Source organism: Danio rerio, chromosome 14 (genome assembly GCF_052040795.2).
Source record: "Danio rerio strain M-AB ecotype USA chromosome 14, GRCz13ab, whole genome shotgun sequence".
In the NCBI taxonomy this organism is placed as follows: domain Eukaryota; kingdom Metazoa; phylum Chordata; class Actinopteri; order Cypriniformes; family Danionidae; genus Danio; species Danio rerio.
In genome coordinates, this window is record NC_141034.1 from 34,031,847 (window position 1) to 34,049,118 (window position 17,272).

Consider the following 17,272-nt stretch of genomic DNA (forward strand, 5'->3'; position numbering starts at 1 on the left):
AGTGGATGCCCTTCCAGTTGCAACCCATCTCTGGGAAACAGTAATTCATACTCATACACTTTGGACAATTTAGCCTACCCAATTCACCTGAACCGCATGTCTTTGCACTGTGGGGGAAACTGGAGCATCCGGAGGAAACCCACACGAACGCAGGGAAAACATGCGAACTCCACACAAATGCCAAATGACCAGACATGCACCTAGTAAATAGTTATCTCTTAAAAGCAATCACTATCTGTTCATTAGCTACTACAGCAGGGGAGTTCTCGAGATCTATCTGAGCTCAAACTCCCCTCTCGTCTTGCATACGGGAGGGAGCCCCGGGCTCGAGGATCTTATGAGCTCAGGCCTCTCTCCCAGGACAGCATGCCAAACACACTTTATATTCAATCATCAGCTAAATGTGAACTCTTTAAGTTTTGTTTGTTTACGGTGCTTGCTGCCTGTACTGACCATTCGCCTGTTTAATAACCACGACTCTGGATTGGCTGTATTCATCTGTTTGCCCCTGTGTGAACCCTAGCTTGCCCGACCATTCCCCTAATAATTCCTGCATTTAAATCCACACCTCTGTTGTCTGCTTCCCCAATCGAGAGAGTCAGCACAATAGCCTAGTGGTTAGAGCGCTGACATATGGTGCAGTAGCACTCCAGGGTGTCCCGAGTTCGAATAACGACTCAATGACATTTCCATCCCTATTCTCACTCTCTCCAACTTTGCTTCCTGTCTGAAATACTGTCCTATACACTTAATAAAGAAACAAATCTGAAGCAAAAAAAAACTAAATGAGATAATGACAGTGATTATAATAATGATATACCCAACACATGCAGTTTAATAAATTAAATTATTCATTTATTAATTCCCTTCCGTCCTCTTCCTATTCATGGTTTACTATATGTACATGTATGTATGTAAGCTGAGATGGCGCATGTGGTGCATTAAAAACAAGATGCATGGTATTTTTAAAGAGAAAAGTAATCAGTTCTTTGAATGATTTCATATGGTTTGTCATTTTGAGAGATGTAAATAATGACAGGTTTCAATTCTTTTGGCAGATTGTTTCCTTAAATCTTTTGAAAACGAACAGTTTTGTCAGTAGAATAACATAGATGGATAAATCAAAAACAGTATTTATGGTTTACTATATGCACATGTATGTACGCCTAAGCTGAGTGGTGCTTTAAAACAGGTGTGTGGTGCATTAAAATAAGCATGATGTGGTGCATTAAAACTAGATGCGTGGTATTTTTTAAGAAAACAAAAATCAGTTCTTTAAAAAATTAAGTTGGTCTTTTTTTAGTGATTGTACTTTAAGTTTTAAATATATAGAAAGTTATAAGTAAATTTCTAAATGGATTATTCAGCAGAACGCACACATTTTCTGTTCTAGACACTTGAGTGTGGATAATGCGATAACAGTAATTGAGTTCCATTTGAAAGCTATATAGATTGTGCTGATGCATAGTATCCTACCTTCTGGAGGTTCTATTATGCATGTCTTCAAAATAGATGTTCTCAGAAGAACAATTTAATGATTACAATGCAGCTCCTGCCTTTCCTGACCATAAAAACATAACATCCGAGTAATGAGCTCTCTCAAATCCCCAAAGTAAGACGCTAATATGTGCTGGATGAGCGGCTTGCATTTGCCAAAATAGGAAGAATTGCTTGCTCTTCATCAGGGACTTCCAAACAGGCTATTTATATGAGTCAGGGCACAACAAACTCTGTGTTCTCCTAAATGGTAACTTCTGAATCACGATTACATTAAGTTGGGAACTGTACATGTTTGCTGCTGCGTTTCTGTTTGATGTATCAAGTCCAACACATATTTTCTAAAGCCTCAAATAATTGGTTTAAATTGCTCCCATGTGTTTTAGCCATAAAATTTCATTGCCAAATCTAGCCTCTAATACAACATGGCTGCGTAGTACTTGAATATATATATATATATATATCAGTTATATATAGTTATAACAGTTGAAGTCAGAATTATTAGCCCCTCTGTTCATTATTATTATTATTATTTTTGTTTAAGGAAGAGAAGATTTTTTTCAACACATTTCTAAACATAATAGTTTTAATTACTCATTACTAATAACTGATTTATTCTATCTTTGCCATGATGACAGTAAATAATATTTTACTAGATATTTTCAAGTTAGAGTAATTAGGCAAGTTATTGTATAGCAATGGTTTGTTCTGTAGACAATAGAAAAAAATAGCTTAAAGGGGCTAATCATTTTGACCTTAAAACGGTTTATAAAAAATTAAAAACTGCTTTTATTTAGCTGAAATAAAACAAATAAAACTTTCTTCAGAAGAAGAAATATTATCAGACATACTGTGAAAATTTCCTTGCTCTGCTAAACATCATTTAGGAAATATTTACAAAATGAAAAAAAATTCAAAGGGGGGCTGATAATTCTTCAACTGTATATATGTATACATTATGTTTGAAGCTTCACTTATTGATAGTAATAAACAGCACAATAAAAGCAGTGAAATATTAGAAAAATTAAAAAAAGTTTCTGATTTAGTATATTTAACATATATAAACGTGTTATAACATTAAAATCTAAGACAATATTATATTGGGAACTAGTCTAAGATTTTTCACCATTCAGAACCAAACTAGAATAGATTAATTCTCTGGAATCTGAATACATACTTAATTATTTACATTTTTAATCACGTTTTCATTGGGGCATCACCAAACTCTGTACACAAATAAGCTCTATATGAGTATACATTGGAAAAGTTTGGAAATTGGAACTTTGGCTATTTGACGGTGTAATAAAAGGACAACAAGACCATGGAAATGGCAGTAGCTTTGCAACTATTAATCCAGCTACTGGAAAACTGGCATACACCTTTAGCCAATGTACCACTTATACAGTACCTTAGCATATCTCAAAAAAAAACATAGCTGTTTAGATCATGGCTGCACATTTTATGAGAAATATAAAAGAAACCAGTCTACTGCTGCTACAATGTTTGTATAATATGTTACAGTAGATCTCCCAGTTTTTAACAACTTTAACAACATCCATTGTTGTCAATTAAATCATAATTTTTCGCATTCATACCTCAGCAAATTATGCTTTGCACAAATCTCTGCACTACATAGACCAATTATCAAAAATGTTGTATTTGGAAAAGTCTATCTAATAGTCTATACTTGTGAAAATAAAACATAATTTGATGTTGTGGTGCGCACAAGAAAGTTTTCTTTTTTTCAATGTCTCTTTAGGGGTTCCATTGATACGATATATGATTTAAAAAAAAAAGCATGCAAAGGAGATAAGGAGATTGTGTTTGTCTAATGTAAATCTAAGCTAATAACAAACTTGTGCTTGTTTGTTTGTTTGTTTGTTTGTTTGTTTGTTTGTTTGTTTGTTTTACCCATGGTTGACCCAAAACGTTACACAAAATAATTAAAGATTATTCAGGAATTTAATACTTTTTTCCTGCTCTAACCGCTTAGTAACGCCATGTTCTGGGAAAACTGAAATTGTGAGGAGGACGTCGGTGACGATAAGTTGTATTTCCTGGTTTTGTTCAGGAAATTATATATTTACAAATTAAGCACTGATTATGCCAAAACAAGCTCATTCTGAAAACCTAGTCCTGCGGACGTGTCTGAAGCTAGCAAATTATGTAGCCGGAGATACATACGACTGCATTTAATTTTTTTAAGCAAACGCTAGGGGGCGGTACTACACCGTTCCTTTATGCGCTTACTGGATGACCGCTTACCTACATGTGGAGGGCTATCCTGCCGCAACCAGTTTGTCCAGTTAGCTTGTGGTGTATGATGGCGGATTTGAGACGCAGAGAGGACTTGACCAAGACGATGATGACGATGATGGAATTAGAGTCCGGGGAAGAGCGGTTCCAGAAATCAGGTAAGACAAAAATAGAATGCAAAAAATAAAACGAACGAGTGAATAACAGGGTGAGAATGTGGTGAAATCCGAAAAAGTGGTAAAAATCAGACGAGGGCTTTTCTTTTTCTGGATGGCTTTTGTAAACTGTTGGGTGGATTTAGGGAAGTAAGCGGGCGGGCGGGTCAATTGGTAAAAATTGGTTGGGTTTAGGGAAGGTGGAGGGTGGGTCGGTCGATTGGCCGGGAATACATTTTCAGAATGAGTCTGGGTTGGAATATACTGTGTATAATATTTGTGCAAACTGTGTAAATATCTATTATCTGCATTTTAACAGTAAATCAAAAGAATTTACTGCTACTTTTGATCAATTTATATGGTGTTCAACAAACCTTATCATTTTCCTGGGAAATATTAAATATTCAATTGTTTCTGTAATCCAGTGAATCAAAATACAGAAATTGTCTTAAAAAATACATTTAATCTGACAAATATACACTAAACTCAAAAGTTTAGAATACAGTCAACTGCATTGATATATAAGGGGAATGAACACACATACAAAGCAAGTCAGTGCTGTACATCAAAACCTCTAACCATCTTGATAACTGCTCCAAATTTAGTTTAGAGTAATGGACCAGAGTGGAGCACAACATACTTAACCAACTGCTATTTTCGAGCCTTATGCTGCTTGGTTCATGCAACTTTGAGTGGGTCACAATCCAAATATGGCACAGGCCATTCCTGGACGGGGACTGCAAGTCTACATGTTTCCCACTGGGGTTAAATGACTGTGCAAAGTGCATAGCACATGATCTTCCCACAAGAGAAGGGATTGAATTAAAAAAGCCCCTTGTGAATTAGTATGGTTGGGCCAAAATATGGTTCAGTGGCATTAATGTGAGTTTAAGAGGTTAGATATTGTCCTCAGTTACACAAGTCAATGAGATATCGGGACATCTGCCAAAAGTGGAGTGTCTCTGCTGTGATCCAGCTGGTGGAATCAGCAGGTGTCGTGGAGAATCGTGCGCTCGACACACTGGATAGTCAGACACTTAACATTCGAACAGCTGGAGATCGAAAGCCACAGCAAAACAATCTTGAGCAGACACACTGAGGGTTCAGAGTTTAAGAGATTCATATTTAGCTACAGTAGTCACTTTTCTACTTCATGGAATTTGAAGCATGTCTAGAAGATAAGCTTAGGCTGATGGTAAAAAATCCCAGATAAAACAGTTTGGGGACAAAAGACTTTCTAAAAGGATAAATTCCAGATGCAATGCAAGTCGTAAACTCGACCAAAAGCATTTGCATGGGGAGATAAAAATGTATTACGTAAATTAAAAAGAGGTAAAAAAAAAAATACTTTCATATTTTTGCTGTAAACCAGTGTAAATCATATTTTGGCTTTAAAAACATGATGGTATTAAATTTTCATGTCAAAATGTAATAATTGCATCATACTGTATATTATTTTAATACATTTACACAGCAAATTTAGTGGCATTTTCTTCTTTTTATGAAATATCTTTGATTTTTTTTCTGGATCCTAAAGTCGCTGTGCGTTTCTGTGTGTGAATGAGTTTGCTATTGTTTTTTTCAAAACTTAAATGGTAAAAAAGTGACTGAGCATATCTGGAAATGAAGTTTATACATTCATATTCTTACAACTGCAAACCCTGAAAACATCATGCTGATATGTTTGTAGAAAACAAAATCATGAAATTTATTCATATAGAAAAACAGAACAGTCTTTGTTATGTTTAAATGCTCACAGACAATATTCCATATTATGATCTGATTAACTGTACAGTTCTACTAATAATCTAAAATTGGCTAAATTCTTGACACTTCAAGTTATGCAGCTAATTCTATTTCAATGTCAGGATTCTGTCCACATTATTCCATTCTTCATCATCACACAGCCTTTACAGGAGCTTAAATATTATAAATACTCCAAAATTACTAAATGAAGATAAGAGTTTGCACAGAATACATTTAACATAAAATAGAAAATGGGTCTAATCATCCCACTGATTTGTGTCCAATGCAATAATATAATGCTGACACAACTCTATTTATTATACTGCACTCCTATACAGTAATTCTGGTGGGAGTTACAGAAAAATTGCATGTTTATTGACACAGAAATACAGATGTCTTATTTGCTAGGAGTATTTTTAAAATCGGATGCTGCACCACATTGTGTACATTGTATTTATTTTACTGTAATATAAGCTAAAAATCTGTTCTCCAATATTGAAAAACTAAACTTTGAGTAAACATTGATTTGTTGATTAAATAAAATCAAACGCTCCATCACATTGTGTAAATTAGATTTATATTAATGTAATATAAGCTAAATATCTGCTGTCAAACATTGGAAAAGCTAAACTTTGATTAAACATTGATTATTCATCCATTCATTTTCCTTCAGCTTAGTCTTTATTTCAGAGGTCACCACAGCTGAATGAACCGCCAACTATTCCAGCATGTTTCACACAGCGGATGCACTTCCAGTCACAACCCAGTACTGGGAAACACGCATACAGACTCATTCATACACACACACACACACACACTCACACACAAACACACACATAGAGATACACTACGGACAATTTAGTTTATTCAATTCACCTATAGCGCATGTCTTTGAACTATGAGGGAAACAGGAGCACCTGGAGTAAACCCACACTAACACGCAGAGAACGTGCTAATGCCAAAACATTGATCATTCGTTGAATTTAGTATTAAAACATATGATTATAGAAAGGATGACTGCTATACTAATTAGTTAATAATATACAATTTTTCTCTCTCTTTCTCTTTTCTATTCTGTTTTGCTCTTGTGTGCAAGACTAAAATAATTTTCGGGAAATTGAAACACTGGATAGTGGGTTTTTATCATTTATAACCCAAGCAAATTCTCTAATAATGAATAAGTTAACTGTAAACATATCATATATAAGGAATATTTAAGAATTTCTAAATCTAAAAATATACAATAAAATTAAATATGATACATGTTTAATTACAATATATATATATATATATATATATATATATATATATATATATATATATATATATATAGCTAATGCTTATTTGTATATATAATAAAATAGTTCTCAGTATTGTAGAACTTCTTTACAGTAAGTAAAATAGAATTTGAGAATACTGCACCATGTTTTGTGCCAATCAGCATAACAGTTTTAATTTATATACATTACAAATTAAATTCATTATCAGAGTCCAAGTATCCATTCTTTTAACCACAAAAACCAACAACAATGTGCTGAAGATATTATCCAGGCACATAATGAATGATATAGACAAGAATAACCTCCTCCTTACAGTACATGCGTTTTGTCAGACCTCCCAGAAAACGTCCTAAACACTGGCATCTTTCCTTTTTTGGTAGAGTTGCCATCTATGGAGTCTTCAACTTGATCTGAATGTTTAGTCTGACAAAGCACGCACAAGATTAGACATATCCTGGTGAAATAATTTCAAAACAGCAGCTGAAAACTTCTGAAACTAAAAATTCATTTTTAAGAAGCACTGTGTTGTGTCTGAAGAGGCAAAAGCTTTTAGAGAGTCTAACAATGTATACAAAATGGACAGCGAATGAAACAGGGACACAACCTTAGAGCCAAGATAAGCAGCCTGCACTCAGCATGCCAGCACCTTCTCCTAGACGCAATCTGACAAATATCTAAATGGGCTGACATTTACGAAACCAGCTGGACCCATTCCTCTTGACAGAAGCACTCCCCTGGGCTGGAAGATCCATCTGGTAATTGGGTGTTTAACCTCTGGAGGGCACCCAAAGTGACAGACTGCTAAGTCCACTAGTCCTCTGACATGATAGCGGCATGTGTACGCTAGCAAATCCCAAAGACATCATTCAAAACAATCCCATTTAAACAGCCAACTGATATCAAAGAGAGGTTCGGTGTGCCTTGGCAGCTTTTTTCATTCTGCAAGAAAATCTTCGGTATGATTTCGAAACTCTTCAAACGACCCAAAACGATTTAGCACCCAATTAATTGGCTCACAAAACATTTCTGAGAAGATCTGGAGGGATTAAAGAGTCAAGCTACCCTATTCAACAGGTTTTGATGTGTTATTTAGAGTGCTGGAGTTGACTATATTTTTATATAATTTCAATATTTTAATATAATTTGGTGATGATAAACAACTTCTGGATGCTTTATTAGGTACTACTGGCTGCTCTATTACCTCTTTAGCTGCTCATTAATATACACATCTAATAATTCCATCCCATAGCAGCAATTTAGGCATGTTTATGTGGTCAAACCAATAAACTGAAGTTCGAACAAGCATTAGAATGATGAAGAAAGATGATTTAAGTGACAAATGTCGCATGTTTGTTGGTGCCATGAATGCTAGTTTAAGTTCTTCAGAAATTGTAGACCTACTGGGATTTTCATTCACAAACATCTTTATTTTTGAGTTGATAGAAAGGAAACACTACTATAAGACAAATAACCAATTGATACAACCAAGGTTTAGAACAGGGGGAACAGAAAAACCGAGGTTACAACACACACATAGTTCACACATGCTCAGCAAAATTGGACTATTAGACGTTTGGGGTTGCCTGGTCTTATGAGTCTTAGTTTGGATGGTAGTTTTAAACACCACAGTCAGCCTGAGCATTATTGTTAACCATCTGTTCGGAAATCTGATATATGGTAATATATGGACATATAAATGATAATTAGCATATGTGAACATATATGCATATATATTTTTTTTTTGTTCTAATAGTTTAGCAGTTAGGCTGTTCAGTCCTCTGTGACGACCCCTGATAAAAAGGTATAAAGTCGAAGGAAAATGAATGAATGAGTTAATATATGTGACCATATATGTACATACTCCTATTTTAAATACTTAAATAGTTAGTGTGTGTAAACATATATTGTCATATTTGTAGTTTTAATAGTTAATATAAACAGCACATATTTGTAATTTGGTGGTTGCTTGAGATATAATTAGGCTAAAGTACAAACATGAGGAGAACAATATTTACTCGTCAATATAATGATTTTATAGGCATGTAAGATACAAATATTAAGTGTGCCTTTTCTCAAAACAAGAAAAATAATAAAACCGAAAGCAAGAATATTTAACTTAACCCAAAAAGCATAATGTTTTTAGTGATGGTAAAGCCTTAAATTTCAAAGTGGAAGAGCTTCAAAACAAACAAAACAAAATCCTCAGGACTGAACTGCCACTTGAGTGTCACTTGTTTCTTTACTATTAGGTACATTTTGTGGTAAGTATGATCTTAGTTCTACTGTGTAATGGCAATGAACATTTAATTCATGGAGTTTGCACGTTCTTGCTGTGTTTGTTTCCTCAGAATGCTCTGTTTTTTTTCCCCAAAACATGCAATATAGTAGGTTACCTTGATAAACATTGGCCACAGTGTGTGAATGGGAGAGTATATATTTACATATAATATGTATTTTTATAAATACAAGGATAAACATCCTTTTGCCATACATGAACATGCATTCTACAGATATACTGTGTATGTCATATGCTGTACAGTATATGTATATTTGGGAAAATGATTACAATTTACAATAAGGTTGATTTAGTTAATGTTAATGTATTTACTAACATGAACATACAATGAATATTACATTTGTTACAGTATTTATTTATGTTAGTTAAAGTAAGTGGGTGAAAATAAAGTTGTTCATTGGTAGTTCATGTTAAATCACCGTGCATAAACTAACATTAACCAGCCTGAATTTGAATTTTAATAATGCATCAGTAAATGTTAAACTATGATTAATAAAAGTTGCAAAAGCATTGTTCATTATTAGTTTATGTCAGTAAATATATTAACTAACAGAACCATATTGTGACCAGGATAATATATGTTACATATATGAAAGGGATATTTTGCAAAAGCATGCACATCAATCTCAACTGGATGCTCGGCCAGACAAAAATTACACAAAATATATATGAAAAGGCTTTTTATATACATTTACATATATGAAAGGGACCATAACGCACAGTACTACTACGATTACAGTAAAATTAGCACCAATATAATTCACTTACCTTTTAATACATTTTGGTGTGATTATAACCCACTATTAAATAAAACAATGACTGAATGTTTTGAATGATAAATGATTAATGTCGCCATGGCGGGATGAATTTTGGTGTGGCGCCCCACCATGGAAGAATGAATGTAGCGGATACCATTATATGTATGAGAATTTTTTTTATATCTGTGAAATCTAAATATGAACTTAAAAGTTTAATTTGTGTTTTGCATATATTTCCATATATCAGATTTTTATATAGGCCATCACTTTATAATCACACTGTATCCATCCTGTGAAGGCTCATTCCAGAATAACACAATATCACAAAGCTAGTTCCCTGAACATGATAGATTCTACTATCCTAAATGGCTTCAACACTCAACTGACTTCAATCCAAAAGAGCACCATGTAGAGTCTATGCAAGAAACAGTGTTCAACCCAGTATTACCGACGTGTACCAAACAAAGTGGCAGGTTAGTGTAAAATGAAGCACTTTGTTATTGTTAAACCATCATTAATGCAAAGATATTCATGTATACCTTTCACTAGTTACTTTTATTGCTCTAAATAAATTAAATAATTAACCAAAATACGCAAAAATGACAATTCTGTCAATAATTACTCACCCTTATGTTGTTCCAATCCCCTGAGACCTTTCTTCATCTTCAGAACACAAACTGAGATATTTTAGATGAAATCCGAAAGCTTTCTCATCCATAGAAAATAACTTTTAAAAAACAAAAAAGGAAACAAAATATTGTCAAAACAGTCCATGTGGCTTTAGTGGTACGACTGTAATCATAGAAACTGTAAAAACGACTTTGCTCGCTAATGACATCTCTTCTTCGCCAAGTTGTAAAGGTGTGCATTTACTACGGGTAGTACTAAGTTTTGCCATTTGAATTAGCAGTGCAACACACAAGTGTCGCATTGGCTGTAGTAAACACATACCCTAACCCGGTGGAAGACATTGCCGAACAAAGACGCTTTTTAGTTTTTTTGCCGCCAAAAGTGTTGATTACAGATGATTCACACAAGTCACATGGAATGTTTTGACAAAGCTTTTGGTTCCTTTACTGAACTTTGAAATCTAAGAAGCTAAGAAGAAAATATCTAAGAAGAAAATATCTCAATTTATGAAGATGAACAAAGCTCTCAGGGGGTTGAAAAGACATGAACTAACCTATTTAATATTCTTCTGTCTAATGTGTTGTGTAATTTTGTTAAACGGCAGTGTGTACAAACTACCATGCTTTTTAAAATAACGAATTCAGAGCAAATGCTAAAATACTGAGGAAATATAAAGTATATTGAATTTTATTATATGTATACATTTCGTATGAACTTTACTGTCTTATCTACTGAGTTAAAACTCTAACAGGCTTCAGTTTCAGGAAACAGGGACTGGGCACTCCTTTATTATACAAAGTTAAAAATACCACACGAAAGAGTCATGAAAGATCCCTCCCCCATAACAAAAACAGGAGCAGGTCGAGAGTCTGCCAGGCCTCCTGTAACACATCTGCATGACAGCTTTCATGTTCCTGTAATCATACTGCACCAAATGTGCCTTACTGTACTGTATATGTCATGTTCGACCTCTCAAAACCTGCTATTCAAACAGCTTCTTTTAAACTCCAGCAAAAGTCACAGAGGTGCCGTGTATGTGCATTTTTTATTAGACTAAAAGGGAAAATGAACATAAGGTCACGTTGAAAGGATTGCAGTGTTATGATGGACAGTTAATCAATGGATGCCTTGCATTACAGAGTGAAATGCAATTTAGCCGATATTAATAAATGTTGTCAGAGAGATGGCAGACTGCAACAAAGGCTCTTTTTTAACTATGACAAGTCGGGCTTATTACAAAACATGTGTGCAGTATCTGTTTGGGTTGAATCAGAAAAGGGTTTCTAAAATAGTGCACATGCATGAAAAACTGCTGCTACTGAAAGGAATTTTGCTAAATATCACTTTAACTTTTACATTTTCTGGCAAGCATTTTTAATTCTTTCTCTATTTTATATTTTTTCTTTTTTATTCTTTTTATTTTTTTATTCTAAATCTTTCTTGCAAATTGTGTTTTGTTTATTTTCTCCAATATTTATTTATTTTTTAAATTTGTTTGTTAATTTATTTATTCATTCATTTATTGCCATTTTTAAGTTAAATAAACTATTATCTAACCAACAAAACATTTGCGTAAAACATTTTAACACATAATAATAATAAACTAAAATGTTTTGGTTTGGTTGACCTCTGAGGTCTTGAACTTCTTGACAACATAGGACAACTGACAAGAGCAAACAGAATTAGTTTACCTTTTTTTTAATGTATTGTAGAAAAATATTAATAACTAATTATACATAACAAAAACAATATTTAAAGGGCACCTATTTTACCCCTTTTTTACATGCCTGTCAGAGTGTGCCTCAATCTCCGCCTCGACTGCGTCAGATACACAGCACAGTGACAGACATGAAGGAGGCAGATCTCAAGTAGCTTTTGTGAGAAATACAACAGTAAAAACTTTCCCAATGATTTTTTTATGTATTTGTTGTAGAGTTAATTCAAGCCTTTCGATGAGTCACACACAATGTCGTTACAAAGTTCACACACACACACTCACACACACAAACACACACACACACACACACACACACACAAACACACACACACACGCACAGCGCGTGCGTTTAACTTTGCACTATTGTTGCATGGCAAATGTGACAGGATAAAAGTTAATATCCACTGCTGTATGGATATTCATTATGTTAATGTACAAAATAAACCTGATTTAATGCCCACAAACCAAACTGAAGCATCTCCTTTTAGAATTGTACTGACATGTGGCTGTGATGACAAAGTAAAGATGGCAAAATCGCTGTACGTAATTCATTACAAACATGTACAATTTTAAAAACATTTTAAACTTGTAAAACTCATTCCTGATTACATTTGATGATGATTGATGATCACAGTGAGCTGAACAGATTTTTTAAGTCTGGTTGCTTTGCGCACGTCCTGTCTTGTTGATATGATTATATACGTTACTACAGAGACTTGTCAATATGCGGCTGTTTATCAATTCTGTGGGAAAGCCGCATGTCACGTTGCGGTGGGCCTCAAAATGAAAGAGATTTGGACCTTATTTTAATGTCAGGAAATAAAAAGAAGAGACTTATTGTGTTTCTATCGCTCCAAAATGACTGTGGGCACACTATGTCTACACACAGTTCAGTCCAAACAGCTAACAAAAGATGATTTTTATCATAGGTGCTAACATTGGTACAGGTTTTAAACTGAACTTTGTTTCTCAATCTTAATCTTTTCTTATTTTTAATATAGCTATTATAAAAGTCTATCACTTTCCACAGCTTTGTGCAATAAACTCTTTGCACAGAAAAATAACATTCACAGCATTCTGTCAACTCAACCATTCAATAATGTTACCCAAGATGTTACCCAATTTATCATGTGCTGGTTAAGATAACTAGTACTGCACAATACGAATTCTATCAATTAATTCACTACACTTAACAAAAAAAATGATGACAACAACTAATTTCATGTTACTCAGACTTATTTTAATAAGTAATCAGGTTTTTTTTTAAATCATGTATGCAAAGTTTAACTTAATTAATATTTTGGTCAGATGCATTGATTCTGAAGTTAAAGATTATTAACCAAAAAAAAATGGAATCAAAAATGCTTTGAAGTGCACTTTTCTTCTACTTAACTCTCAGATAATGACAGTTATTTTTTTATAAATGCTTGACGCTAAATATTGCCATAATTCTTTACAAGCTTTCTAAAATATTTAATAGTTTGTCTGTTGCTGTGATTGTAACAAATTTTTGTGCATTCATAAATTTTACAGGACAAAAGCCAACCCAATTTCCTCATACATAAATTAACTAAGAAATTACACAATGCCAAAGAAACAAAAGTCAAATCCTTACCAGGCATTAGGACTGAAAGTAGGCAGCAGGTCTGAGCTGACAGACAGCAGGCTCCGCGTCCACACTTCTCCTGTTAGCCCAGAGGATCCACTGCGATTCAGGGTTAAAGTCCTAGACTGCAGCTGGTTTCTGGAGGTAAAAGATGAAGAAGAAAGTGAGAGGCAAGCCCCCTCTCTGAGTTGGAGCTATTTTCAGATGGAGACATGCACGTCTGCAGGCTTGAAACTTACTCCACGCCTCTGGGGAAAAGTGACAACATATACAGATCGGCGCTTATGAAGGGCTGTCAAGCATCTTGGCTATGCCAGGTGTACCACTTAACATGCTCCAATATGGGAAGGTAAAGATGACCATCAACCCATATGGTAATATTTGGTTTTATATTTATATTTAAAATGTTTTGTATCTTTGAAATATATGGTCAAATTGTTTTGTAACATCAACATTCAATAAAATAAATAAATGATTAAATAATTAAATAAATAAATTATTATTATTATTAATAATAATAATAATAATAATAATAATAATAATAATAATAATAATAATAATAATTTTATTAACACGTAACTTTATTATTATTATTATTATTTTTTGTAGTAGTAGTAGTAGTAGTAGTAGTAGTAGTAGTATGATTATTATATTATTATTTATACTAATAACATATTATCATAATTAGAATTTTTATTATTGTTATTATACTAATAATAACAATACTTATTATTATTATTATTAGTATTTATTGTTGTTATTGTTATTATTATTATATTTTTTTTATTTAATTTAATAAAAAAAATTGAATATCAACCAATATATTACAAAATATATTTCAACTACCCTATATTTATTTTTGTTAAAACATCTTATTTTTGAAATTCTAACCATACTATAAAATGTGAAAGGTGTCTAAAGTATATATAGTTTTTCATATTAAAATTATTTAAAATGATCAGTTTTACTTTTTACTTTAACATAGTTTTACTTTTCTTTAAATGTGGAATGTCCTTTCTTAGAATTTAATTAGGTAAAATAAGTTTAAATGCATTGAAAATATATATAAACATTTTGCCATTTATGTCAATGTGAAATATATATATTTATTTTATTCATGTTAAATACCATTTTATTTAAACATTTGAAAATGAATTAAACCAATCCAAACCTAATCCAAGTGATTCTGAGAAACAGAAAAAAAATTCAGCTTTCACCAATTTGCTTTATTTTTATGTGTATAGATTAGCAAATGCAGCATTGTCATCTTTAAGCATAATTGAGCATGCATATTGTACTTTACAAATCCTTGATCCTGTCTCTGTACTGACGACAGACTCATTAATCGGCATGTCTAAACTAAAGAAAGTTGTCCTGCAGTCATGCTGCTACACTCAAAAGACAAATTAACTCGCCACTCAGTATAACACTTGACAAATGAACTCCGTAAATCTCTCAAGACGACACCAAAAGAATTTTACTTTAAAGAGAAGATTGGAATTTTCTTCCTTGCTGTTTTTTTCTCAAACATTATGGCCCACATCAGGTTAAATTTCACACTCGGCTGCACCTTCAAAGACTTTTCATACTGAGACTGACTTTTATTTCGAACAGTAAGAGCGTAGGAGCGACACCCCCATCCCGCCGCGCGAGAGAGAGCGATGCCGTCACCCAGGAGCTCCGTGAATGAAGGTGTCAGCGCAAACCTGAGCCAAAGAAAACCACCCTGTAAAGCTAACATCACTCATATGCTCGTGCCTGAGATGACTTGGCTATTACATCAACCCAAGCCTTTAAAGTCTAGCTGAAAGCATCAGGTCATGATCCAGAAACGTTTCCCAGAACTGAATGAAATCAGATTGTTACTACTTTTGCAAAAATCCACCTGTGCAAGGCACTTCAGCTGAAATTCGTTTTTACATTTCAAGCAAATATTGATTTAGGGGCAGATTTTCACTTTTTTCACAGATTTTTGGGGGCAGATTTTAACAAGATTCACTTTTGCACAGTTTTTGTACAGCACAGGGACCAGCTGCACATGTGTCTTCTGTTACAGCGACTGACTAATGTATTTGTCATTTCATTTTCATAGGACAATTATATATAGATGCATTAGTTGCAGAATTGTAAAGCAGTTTAACGATTTAAATGCTTTATATTGGATATTACGTCATTCAGTGCGATATGCATGACTTTAGGGAGAGCTTATGACCTATTAACTATAGATATCTAGTTACTAAGCCCCTAGTGTGTACTTTAAATTCAAGTTTAAGAAAGAACTTGCGAAGAGGCAAACCCAGGCTACCACCTGTATGTTATAACTTCAAAAATCTTTTAGCACATGATTTGTTTGTTTCGAAATAGCTCAATAAAACAGCTCAAAGCCATACAAAAACAAGGAACAGACCATGTTTACATCTATTATTAAAACGCATTTTTGTTAATCCAATCATAAACGGATGATAATAAATATACACAGTATAACACAGTATAACATATACACGCGACTACCGGAACATGTTAATTTAACAGGTTGGCCGACCCTTTTTTTGTAGTTAAATTGAAAAAAAAAGGACTGGGTGTGTTCATATCACCCCAGTATGACGGTCTATACACTATACCAACACACAGATCTGTCCAAACAGCTTGCAAAGTAGATTTTTTACCATAGGTGCCCTTTAAATGTCACTTTAAGCTGTATAGAAGTGTCTTGAAAAATATCAAGTAAAATATTATTTACTGTCATCATAGCAATAAATAAGATATATTTAAATAGATAAGATATTTAAATAGATAAAATAAATCAGTTATTAGAAATAAGTTTTTTAAACTATTATGCTTAGAAATGTGCTGAAACAATCTTCCCTTCATTTTTCCCAAGTTGGGGGAAAAAAGAGGTTCGATATATATATATATATATATATATATATATATATATATATATATATATATATATATATATATATATATATATATATATATATATATATATATAACCAGAACAAACATCAGATCGTACTGTAGACATAAAAACTGTCGTACTGTAGACATAAAAAGACATACAAAGGATAATATAAAGGAAAACAAAAAAGATACAACAAAAAACTGCATCATAGTCACAAAACATTCAATCAAAACTATATAACTTATATAACTTAATCCTCGGAGGGAGACTGGATTGCTCTTGTGATACAGATTTGTCAAATCAATCAAGAAATTGACCCCAAGTAACCAAACATTTTCAGAGTCTCTCCATCTGAATTACAGATATCATGTCAGAAATCCAGTTCAGGAATGAAGGGGGTAAAGGTGATTTCCAATTGCTAAGTAC

The 17,272-nt window shown here is 33.3% G+C and overlaps 1 protein-coding gene across 46 annotated transcripts in view; it reads right to left on the reverse strand.

Annotated features, from left to right (window-relative positions):
- sorbs2b (sorbin and SH3 domain containing 2b) overlaps positions 1–17,272 on the reverse strand; it is a 100,278-nt gene that overhangs the window by 63,074 nt on the left and 19,932 nt on the right. For all 46 annotated transcript variants that reach the window (XR_015507544.1, XR_015507543.1, XR_015507542.1 and 43 more), the window contains exon 2: positions 13,951–14,079. Coding sequence is in view for 35 of the 46 variants with exons in the window: in XM_087281587.1 (XP_087137713.1) it covers positions 13,951–13,957 (7 nt within the window). In the remaining 11 variants the exon portion in view is untranslated. The remainder of the gene's footprint in view (positions 1–13,950; positions 14,080–17,272) is intronic.